At 42.2% G+C, this 11,329-nt stretch overlaps 3 protein-coding genes across 4 annotated transcripts in view; 1 reads left to right on the forward strand and 2 right to left on the reverse strand.

The window, feature by feature from the left end:
- The window catches only part of ube2o (ubiquitin-conjugating enzyme E2O), a 44,073-nt gene extending 42,846 nt beyond the window's left edge, over positions 1–1,227 (reverse strand). For both annotated transcript variants that reach the window (XM_005736261.2, XM_013911646.1), the window contains exon 1: positions 512–1,227. In XM_005736261.2, the coding sequence (XP_005736318.1) occupies positions 512–943 (432 nt within the window). In that variant the 5' untranslated portion in view covers positions 944–1,227. The remainder of the gene's footprint in view (positions 1–511) is intronic.
- A 1,895-nt stretch (positions 1,228–3,122) lies between these two features.
- On the forward strand, positions 3,123–5,651 carry aanat1 (arylalkylamine N-acetyltransferase 1). Its single transcript, XM_005736262.2, has 3 exons — positions 3,123–3,501; positions 3,892–4,046; positions 4,753–5,651. The coding sequence occupies exons 1-3, from the start codon at positions 3,354–3,356 to the stop codon at positions 5,056–5,058; spliced, it is 609 nt and encodes a 202-aa protein (XP_005736319.1). The 5' UTR covers positions 3,123–3,353; the 3' UTR covers positions 5,059–5,651.
- A 409-nt stretch (positions 5,652–6,060) lies between these two features.
- LOC102200211 (inactive rhomboid protein 2) overlaps positions 6,061–11,329 on the reverse strand; it is a 35,289-nt gene continuing 30,020 nt past the window's right edge. Inside the window, exon 18 of the mRNA XM_005736263.2 lies at positions 6,061–8,733. Within this exon, the coding sequence (XP_005736320.1) occupies positions 8,302–8,733 (432 nt within the window). The 3' untranslated portion in view covers positions 6,061–8,301. The remainder of the gene's footprint in view (positions 8,734–11,329) is intronic.

Genomic DNA, 11,329 nt, shown 5'->3' on the forward strand with positions numbered 1-11,329 from the left:
ATGTTTATATAATAATAAGAGATCTTCTATCACACACAAAGCTTGGTCTCAGGCCAGGTCACACCCAGCTGAGGATCTACACTGAGTCAAGGATGAGCTAATCAATAGGTGTAAGGTGTCTAAGCAGGGAGGTGCACCTGACAGGACCTGTGCAAGCCCCTACCTGTCCGGTCAGTGGTGTGTGTGTGTTTGGTGTACTAGCAGCGAGCTGGCTGCAGTCAGGTGGATCAACCCTGCTCAACCTGCCGGGACCAGCTGAAATACATGAGGCTACGAGCTAAACTGCTAGCTAGCTTGTGTGCTTGAATGCTAGCCAATTAGCGAGCTAGGCTGCAGGTTTTAGTCTGATGGATCAGGTGAAGCTGATGACTGCTTGGGTAACAAGTCCGCCGATCACCCCCCTCTCCAAAAACCCACAACAGGCAGGTGAAACAAAGCAGTCCTGACGTCAGGCTGAGATAACCACCGACTGCCGGGGTAAACAGTAAGCACGTTAGCAGCTGTGTGGTACCTTTGTCTCCCTGATGTCCTGCTTCGCACCTTCGGGGTACCACTGGACGCGGACAAATCCCCTCCCGAGAGGCCGACTTGGGGTGTCCACGGCGCTCTCAGTGTCCGAACCGCACGGTACTCGTCCGCCTCCTCCACCGCCGCCGCCGTCTCCGCCTCTCCCTCCGCCATCGTCGAGGTCCGAATCTGAGTTAAAATCCTCCTCGCCGTGGATCATCCGTACGAGGCCAAACCGGACTGAGCCGCGATATCGTCCGGAGACCAGGTCGTGGGAGAAGAGCAGCCGCTGTGAGCCGTCCGCGGTGGGGGAGAGAGCCATGGAAGGAGGCTCGGAGCCCGGGCTGGCTACGGGAGAGGGGCCCGGTGTGGGTGATGATGCCGCTGCTGCTGCGTCTGTCTTGGCCGCTGCATCCGATGCTACGGGCTCCGCCATCGCCGCTGTTGTCAGGGAGCGATGCTGGAGCGCGAGGATGACGGTGGAATAAAAAAAAACTGTAACCTGGAAGCAGCGAAGCGCACGTGTTTACGTAGCTACGCGGGCTACGTAAGAAGCGCAGTGTGGCAGCGTCATCACGCAGTACCCGCTGTCACCACTGAGGGGCGCCGAGAGCCAGAAACAGGAGCCACCGAGAAAGACCGCAGGCTGTACGTAAAGTATGATTCGTAATCTGCTGATGGGAGACTCTCTAACTTACTCTAATTGTGTACATTTTTATTTTACGCCAATATTTTAATGGTTACATTTCGTTTTCTGCTGTAAATTACTAATATTTATTATTATAAATTTCATCATATTTAGTTATGTTTCCTTTTAAATTATATTTTCCTAAGTAACGATAGTTAAAAAAGACATCTCTCTGTGTGTGTGTGTGTGTGTGAGTGTGAGAATGAGATCTATGATCCTATGTGGATCTTACCTAAATGATTTAATATTGTTGCACAGTGAACGCTATACAAATAAACATGCAGCTCAGTTAACAATAAAAAAAAGTTTTCCTTTATTTATTATTTAACATCTTTCCACAAATATACATCTGAAGTAGCCTGAGTTTATTAATTTTCAGTGCCCCATAATTAAACATCAGTTGTTTGCTTTAAGGATATATCTGTTTTGTTTTAGATTTGGTTTTTGTGGGGATTTTTATGATAATCTTCTCAGTTTCCAAGTTCTCAAAGACATTTACAAAGTAAACCACATTAGTGTACAGGAGACAAAATATGTGACAGTTTAATCTGTTTTTAAAGGAACAGGTCTATAAATTTGTGAAGACTGAAAACCAGGAAATATTCTTGATGTGAATTGAATATTCCATCCTCTTCTACTTATCTGATTCAGGGTTACCTATCTCAGACAGATTGAGAGGCAGGGAATACTTTGAACAGGTTACTAGATTATCACAAGATTCACACGTAGAGAAAGACAACCAAATAACCCAACCCAGGCATGTCTTTGTGACGAAGACATTGTATCCAAAAACAAGCTACAAAAACACAGGGGGGGAAAAACACGGCATTAACAATATTTAAAACTGTCTCATACCTAAAGACACAGGAGAAAACACAGATAACAGATTATTTATATTTCCTTTGCTGAACAGCACTGTTGCAACTGTCTCAACATCTTCAGCACAGTTGCAGTTTTGCAAACAAGAACATGTAAAATTAGTCTTTTAGGAAGAACGTGGGGATAGAAGTGTTTAGTGTCAGAAAAGGAGGTGTCCCCATTATATTTATTACATCACCTGACCTATAAACATGAGCACAAAAGTCAACCACTGAAACTAATTTTTCTGTTCAGCACTGCAAATAAATAGCTTTCATTTGTTATCTTAATAAAAAGCTTTTTTTGTAAATTCAAGGATGACAACAATAATTATATTTTCGCATTAAATAAGCACACTGGTGAATTTACTATTAGACAAACATAAAAGTCATTTTGCTAATCATCAGTATTGTTAATTTAGTGTAACTGTGGCATAAACCTCACATTTAGGTGGTGTTTTAATAAATTTGTTAAGCATTGTATATCCTGCTCTCGGTGTCAGTTTGCATTAATTTGTTGGGAAATGCCCTCTAAAAGCGATAAAATGCAGTAAATTATTTTATGATTTCATCTCATGAGGGTAAAAGTTTGTTTGGAGAGGATAAATTCTTCAGGGAGCTTAAAACCCCACCAGGTGACAAACAAGCTCCTACACATCCTGTAGCCTAATCCTCTTACAGAACTGGAAAAATAACCCATGGAAAAATCGTGAACTCTGCTTAAAGCGGCTATGGATAGACAAAAGTCTCCTTCAGAGAAATCACATGAAGAGAGGTAAGTCGAGCCCTTAAGTTGGCCCAGTTAAGAAACACGCAATCTCCTCAGTGTGACAATTAATCATCACTGATGATTAACCAGCCAGAAAATAATTTTCCAAATATCTATACCTATGTTATTGTGTTTATTCCAACCCAGTCGCGTCACTTTATGAAACTTAAACCTGACTTTACAGCAGGCGAACACGAGTTTGGTGTGGGAACTCAGCAAATCCAAATCGGTTGGTCTGATGGAGGCAAGACGATTATCCCTCTTGTAAATATGTTTATGGTTCAGTTTACTCACGGGGAGTAAAGGGATTATCCATACAGCTCACTTCAGGATTACAAACGGTATAAATACTGGAAGCGCTCCACTCTGTTCAGTCTGCGCCAGTTCTCGCTGTACAGTTACGCGCGGATCACGGACACCCAGACAAGTTTCATCTCGTTGTTTAAAAAGAGACTGACACGAAATCAGACAGGAAATTGTCAGCGCAGCACTCTTAGCTTTCCTGCGAAACTTTCTGGGAATAATCAGGACTATGTCTGTGGTGAGCGCAGTGCCTTTCCTGAAGCCTCTCCCCATGCGCTCTCCGGTGCCTCAGGGCCGCCGCCACACGCTGCCGGCCAGCGAGTTCCGCTCCCTCAGCCCGGAAGATGCCATCAGTGTGTTCGAGATTGAAAGAGAAGGTAAGCAGACTCTTTGAACTTACGTTACAGAGCAACGGTGCTTTTAAATACCTGCCTGAATTTCTTCAGAGGACGCGCGTATTTATGCAGATTTACGCACGCCAAGCGTCTTTTAAGAAAACTGCGGGGAGAGATTCTCAGCTAAAAACACAGATTTTATTTATGTTCTCCGACTGAATAGAAAGCTCTCTACAAACCTGAGCCATCACTGATTTTATTCACGGGCAGATTCTCTTCAGTTAACTGTCCTGTACACTTTCCTTGTGCTTAGCAGTCAGTACATTTGGGAACATCACGCTCAGCTTCTTTAACATCCTGCACAACTAATAAAACTGTCTGATTGTGGCAACCGTGACCCTTATCTTCTTCCTCCTCCTCCTCCTCACGCAGCTTTCATCTCTGTCTCCGGTGAGTGTCCTCTCCACCTGGACGAGGTGCGTCACTTCCTTACTCTGTGTCCTGAGCTGTCTCTTGGCTGGTTCGAGGAGGGACGGCTGGTGGCTTTTATCATCGGCTCACTGTGGGACCAGGAGAGGCTTACCACGGTAAGACGGAGCGGAAGACACCTGGACAGTGATTTATCTCCGGTTGAGAGTCGAGCAAAGATTCAACACAGATTAAGAGAGGCGCTTCAAGTGCATAAAATTCAGTGGATGGTGATAAATCTTGCCGACATACGAGTTTAGTGCCAACCGAAGAGAGAACAACAATAATCATGGAAGCTGCCTGACAATTTCTTTTAAGCCTGCAGCTGTACGAGGTTTAAGTTTCCACCTAGCAGAAACAATAAAAAAAAAAAATAAAATCAGATCTTAAATTTCTTCATGATGTCGCAGTTATGCGAATCCAACCAAGAATGAAAGACTGTTTGCTATAAACATTTAATATTAGAGGACTGCGAGTCAACATGTAGCTGATATATTTTCAAAATATTTTAGTTTTTGAAATAACAAACTGCAGCTTTTAATCCCAAATACAATCATCATTATCATTCAAGAGTTTATTCACCATCTTTTAATTCTCATACTTTACATTCTTTCAACTAAAAGTTATGATGATGAATCCTGCTGACGTCATTTTAACTCCAATATGAAATTATTTTTAATGAAACCAGAGTCATTTAAACTTGAGCCCTTCATTTAGCTTTAATTATTAAAGATGGTTTTTGGGGGTCTTTTAAGCTTTAAATATTTCTGTGGGTACCCAGCAGGATGTTTTACTTCTACTGACAGCTCTCCTCTTCCTCTCCAGGACGCCCTTACGCTACACAAGCCTCACGGGACCACCGTTCACATCCACGTTTTGGCCGTCCACCGGACCTTCCGCCAGCAGGGAAAAGGCTCCATCCTGATGTGGCGTTACCTGCAGTACCTCCGCTGCCTGCCCTACGTCCGCCGTGCCGTGCTCATGTGTGAGGACTTCTTGGTCCCCTTCTACCAGAAGTCAGGCTTTAAAATGCTAGGCCCCAGCAACATCACGGTGGGGCCCCTTAACTTCACAGAAATGTTCTACCCCGTGAGGGGCCACGCCTTCATGCGGCGCAACAGTGGCTGCTGAAGACACAGACTTGATGTGGATTCTCTATAGCTGTGAAAGGAGGTGAAGACCCCTGAGAAACGGGGTACAGGGGGCACGTGATGAGCAGTGCAGTGAGTGTTTGTGATCATCGCTGTCTGTGAGTGAAGCCTGTTTGGCAGGAAGTGACGTGTGAATTCTGACCCGGAGTCTGCAGAGAGCCAAAAACAGAGAGATGTCGACAGCAGCGGTTTGCAAAAGTGTCCTGAAAGCAAGTTTTGATTTGCATTTTAGTGAGTTCGTTACACAAAAACCAAAATCCCAAATCTTTATTTTGATAAACGCTGGACATTTGTGTCCAACAGAACTGCTGCCTTCTTTATTTCTTTTATTTTTTTAAACAGTGAGGACACGTTTAAATAAAACTAATTCCTTTAGTAATTCTCCAATAATATGTAACAGCAGTTAAAATGACAAAGGAGGGATATCAGCAAGGCTAAATATTAACATTTAACTTATATTAAGACTTCAGTGATCCCGTGACTGACCGTTTATAAATCGGACGTGTGGCACTTTAAAAGTCTTGTAGACAGCCTCCATTTTTGCCTCGGAGTCTTAAATCAAGACAAACTCATTTTTACGCTGTTTTGTTCTAATAAAAATTTTATTTTCTAACCTCTCTGTCTTCATATGTTATTTACATTTTTAATTACTGCTGAACATGAAAGGGGATGTTCATTTTTACATTTTTCTATTTTTCTGGGCTTGCTGAGGACCGAAGTGTCTGGAAAAACTGACATTTAAAGTTTGTTCTTGACCGAAGAAAACAGCAACCGAGGAAACATATCTGAAGCTTTCAGCCTTCAATAAATGTCAAACATTTTACGACAAAGGCCATATACAACCAAGTGACGACTGAAACTCCACTTTGTCTGTGTAAAGATACTTAACTACACAACTCTGTGATATCTTAAACAACCGGAACTTTCTCTTATTTAATTGTTAATCTATTACTTAGTTGTAGTTTAAATGGCTGTGGGGGAGGTCTATCAGTAGAAAAAGATGTAAAATGTATAAAAATTACAGTTAAAAAAGGTCCAAAAATGTACACTCTCCTACATATTTTCCAAAGCTGTCCTGCAGGCCGGATTGGAGTCTTTGCCAGGCCAATACTGTCCCCCTGCACTAATATATAAAAGTAAAAAAATCAAGTGATCTCTATAAGTCTTCCTTTTCTCCACATCTACAGCAGTTCATCATATGATGGGTGTATTGCTGGGGAGTAAGTGCAGTCAGGTTTGGGAAAACATGAAATCAAACTACTCACAAACGTATTGTTGACAGTGTAATGTATTTTCACATGGTTGCTTCAATACACATAATTTCACATATAACAGTACCGTGAACATCTCCTCTAATTAATTTTAGCATTCCCCTTTTGTTCCAATAAATAGGAGGGGAGGGAAGGTGACATTATTTGGTCCCGATGCACATGCAGCTGGCCGTACAGCTGCTGCATACAGACATGATGGTGGAAATGGCTTGTTGTGTTTCATGTTAAACATTCAGATGCGCACACGTCAAAAGGCACAGTAAAGGTTTCCTTAACAAAAAGAAGAAGAAGAAAGAAGAGAGGTGGATGTCTTTGTTCACACTTTACCCGTCAAATGCACGAGGGCACGTCTGTATGAGTCCTGTGGCTCCAGCAATGCAAAAAACAGTGACACAAAAACTCAAAACATCTGAAGCATCCAACAAGAGACCTACTCTGGATGTTTTTGTGTTGTCTTAAACGCAGGATTATCCGTCAGTCAGTCCTATAGACTAACTCACGTAATCTGATAATCACTCAGTAACTAAACTCACATAATCCTCCACACAACGGTCAATATTGTGGTTCTAACAGTCCGGGTCAACTCAAACAAGAACCCCGAACAACAACAACACCCGTGATGGGGAATCAGTTTCACTTCAGGCTGTCGGGCCTCTGAAACATGTCGTTTCCAAATCTGCTTGTATGTGTGCAGAGAAGTTTGTCCAGGTTTGAAATCATTTCAGAACATTACCGAGTGAAAATGGAGAGGGCGACGCATTTTACGGTGCATTTCACCAACGTTTCAGTACCTGGGCGAAACATGGAGGCGATCCCGTGAGTCTGACTGTTTCACAGAGTTGGAAATGTAGTACAAATCTTAATTTGATCTGAGAAAAGCAGCCCGTGAGATCACTGCTAAACAAATACAGTTTTCTTGTGTCCATTTTTTTTCACAGATTAAATTAAAAAAACAAAACAAAACAAAAAAAAACATACAGTTTAGGCACCGCTGTGTTACCAGACAAATACGATCAAATAGTGATTAAAAAGTAGAGCTCAAGTAAAAATTTGTTCGTGGCATTGGCATACGGAGAAGTGGCTGTAAAAAGATCATGCATACACGAGCTCATAAAAGCAGCATGACAACTTGCTTTGGTAGCTGAGGGTCAAAAAATGTCTCATTATTTACAAAGTTGATTACAAGCAGTATTCAAAGGTACAACGAGGCATCTCTGTAAAATGCCTCTGTTTAAGGCAACTAGGTGCTGTAGACTGAAACGTGCCTTAACTGCTGTTAGTACTTGGATCACATCATTAACTCTAGCATAACATTTCACTGCTCCGGAGACTATCGACATACCAAGTGCGTACGCGCAATGGGCAAATACAAAAACAAAAACAAAAATACAGCAGCAGACGGCGTCTGTAGTGTTAATCCAGTGTTACCGAAAAAAAAAGGAAGCATCTGAAATGGGCTACAAGATGCTCGATGACCCGCTGTGGTATCGTCGTCCACAGAGTTAAAGGGAAACGACTGTCAGACAGAGTCGTTCAAACCTCCTTCTTTGACTCGGCTTCTTTACTTCAACACGACTCTTCATATACACTGAAGGAGTCTCTCACTCCGTAGATCTTTTGGATCCATCAGCTCTTTGCAGTTTTAATGTCCTGAGTGCCTTTTCCTTTTTTATGTTCATCAGTTAGCAAATTAACATTGCAGGTCGTACCAGACACAGAGGACTAAAAAAGGACTGGATATGTTTTATGGAAGGAGGAAAGTCACCTGACTTTTGAGGAGGAAGTGATCCAGTTCTGGTTGCATGGAGTTTGAGTAGAAAACAATAAAAAAAATTAAATAAAAAAAGAGAGAGAGACTTAAAAGTGCCCACCCAAATGACTGATCACATCATTGCTAGTAGGCCGTCAGCACAGGCAGTTTGATCATTTAGATGTCATCTGTGGCCTCCAGACTAGTTCACCACATGTTCGATGTCGTGGTCTATGTCGTATTTTTCACAAAACTTGTTTGTGATCGGTAAGCAGGTCAGATGCTCCAGCCAGTGCAAGTTAATTCGGCGAATATAAAACCAAACGATGAGGGAAGCGAACAGTCCAACGTAGGCCAATAACGAGACGGCGATGAGGATACGTTTCCGGTACTTGTCGAATGTCCCGAAGGTGACGTAGGGCAAGAAGGCAAACGAGAGCAGCAGGCCGCTGAGGAAACCGAAGATGTGGGCGATGTTGTCGATCCACGGCAGAAGGCCGCACAGGAAGAGGAAGAGCATGATGCACGACAGTTTAGAAAAGGCTTTCCAGGGCTTCTCCAGCATCTGCCAACCCTGAAACAGCTCAACAAAGAGGCAAGCGAGGAGCCCAAACTGAGACCCCGCTGGACCCACCTGTCAGGAGAGAGAGAGAAAAAAAAAAACAAGTTACACAGGAACTAAAGAGGATTCCTGCAGTATGCACGCTGCTTCACACAGTGTGCACAGAAAACCTAAACGCCTGACGCACTGGACCAACGCATGATAAGCATCAGGTGCTTTTAGTGTGTCCTGTTAGGAGGCCAACAGGATGTCAGGGTGACTCTAACTGCTCCACTTAATTGGCACATTACACAGGCTCACACATGGTGGTAGTAGTGGTGGTGGTGATGGGTGGGAGAGGGGGGACAACTCCTGGAACAACTTTCCAGGAGTTGTCAGAACTGTAAAATTTTATTTATTTTTTAAAAAAGAAAAACACATTTTAATAAGATGATTTGTCGAACTGTGTTATTTGCAGAGGAAACCATTAAAGTGAACTGTGTTTGTTTAAATGTGAACCAGGTCTCTGAATTAATCAGTGATTTAACAACAGCAAATAAAGTGCAACAACCAGTTAGCTCGCTGACAGACAGACAGACCAGGCAGACGCGCCGTTTACACCCAGAGGAGCAAAGATTTAACCTGATTACCAAATCCTGGCAGCAAGTACCAGGATAGTATTTTAAGTAACAATTATTTAAATCGACTCATTATGAGTGACACTAAGAGGCTTAATGCAGTGTAAACTGTAGTTACTGTAAGTAAGGTAAGGATAAAAACTCACCAGCATCTCTCATAAATTATTCTTTAAAGCAAAGCAGACAGAGGTTCAGAGAAGTTTCTAAGCGACTCTCAGTGCATCCATACTGAAGCTTTCTAACCGTAATGCAGGTTTAGTTGTGCACAGATTATCTTATGTTAAAGATCCAGTTCTGGGGAACATGTGCAGTATGAGCCCAGGGTCACGCAGTAAAGGTGAGCAGATTAAGGTGACGTCAAAGCTTGGCCTGGTGAGAGGCAGATGGCTAATCGGCAAAGACATTAAACACCCACAAACATTTTTAAAAAAAAGAAAAAAAGTGCACGGCACTCCACCCACACGCTCCACACACGAGTCGTCGTCACTGTTAAGACCGACAACACCGGGCTGGAACAGGAACTGAGAGGATGTCTTAGTTAACCGAAGTGAGGATGTGCCGATCTGAAGTGGGGAATGTGCTCACAGATATCCCACTTCCCTTATTTCAGGTTCAGATTAAAATCCAATTTTTTGCTCCTTTAAGAAAAACGAGCTGCTGTGAATTTTAAACTCGTACTGTTCTGGTTTCTACATTAATTTGACACAAACAGTCAGAGTCAAAGTGACTGATACAAACCCCTCATTCAGAAGTAACCGGCTCACTGCTCTCAAACTGAATCAGAAGCTTTGTGTGTCCCCGTATGACTCTCTCATAATCACCTAAATGTTTTTGTACAAATAATTTAATGAATTATATTAAGAAGTGTTCTGACAGACAGACACTCCTCTCCAATTTCTCCTTGAAAGTAACGTATATAATCTCCAGGTATCCCTTTATATTTCTCCAGAAACCACTCTTCAAATTCTTTCACTCAAATACCAAGATAAAGAAGAAAACGTCAACACGCTGACTTTTGCACTGTTTGGATTGTTTTTCCTGTTGTTTAAAGCTTTTAGGTTTCACATTCTCACAGTGTCAGGATTTAATTAATTCTAAAATGTCAAGTCTATTAAAGTCTGAGCGTGAACAGCTTTAATCTAACTGAAGGCAGGTAAATGTGTTGTAATAACTCCACAGTGAATTACTTCTATACTGTTAAGCAGCAGGACAGGAAGCACCTAAAACGGAGCCAAACAAAAGTTTAAAACTGAAACAAAAACTCAAGATAATATATAAACAGTGGACATAATATTAGTCAAGCTGACTCTATTTGTTACAGTAAAAGCAATAAAAACATCGTTTTAAAAAGTTATCCGTTTTAAAGACACCAAACCCCAAAACATGAAAGTCGGGTCGAGAACTGATTTTTTAAAGCATCCAACCTGAGCAGGTGCACCTCCTGAAGTATATCAAAGCCTTTTAATGTAACTTAAACTGCTTGAAGATGTTTTCTGGCTCCTAAGAAAAAAAATGTTGTGGTTGTAAATGTGAAAGGAGGAGGAAGGTATGGTCAGCATACTTTATGTTGTATGCAGCACTTTTACATTTAGCGTACCCTGCACTGGTGGTTAGCAAAGAGACGTTTGAATGACATTATCAAATAATAAATATTCATGCTTGCTCGTCTCTCTGCAGAGCTTAATGAACTGCAACTAAAGTTGTTCCTTCACAAATCCGTAGAGCTCCTTTACTTGTGAAAACTATTAGTTCCAGCCACAGCTGCTGTTTGAGCCATTTTTGCTAAAGCCACAGGGGCTCCTTAATTCAACAGTAAAGGGATAATCCACTTAAATCGCCTCCTTAAGTGGCCTCACTGCATGTGCTTCCTCTGGTTATTCCTGGTGCGTGAAGACATGTGAGCTGGTCACTGATATTTAGAACTACAGTAATTGTCAGGTAAAAACAACTGGAGCTCGCTTATAAAATCAAGCCATCGTGTACGTAAATGTGTTACATGTTGGTCTCTTTATACATTAAAACTGTCCCCTCTATCAGTGAGGAACTGTTTC

This window comes from Pundamilia nyererei, unplaced genomic scaffold (genome assembly GCF_000239375.1).
Source record: "Pundamilia nyererei isolate P.nyererei 1_Seehausen unplaced genomic scaffold, PunNye1.0 scaffold00068, whole genome shotgun sequence".
NCBI lineage: Eukaryota > Metazoa > Chordata > Actinopteri > Cichliformes > Cichlidae > Pundamilia > Pundamilia nyererei.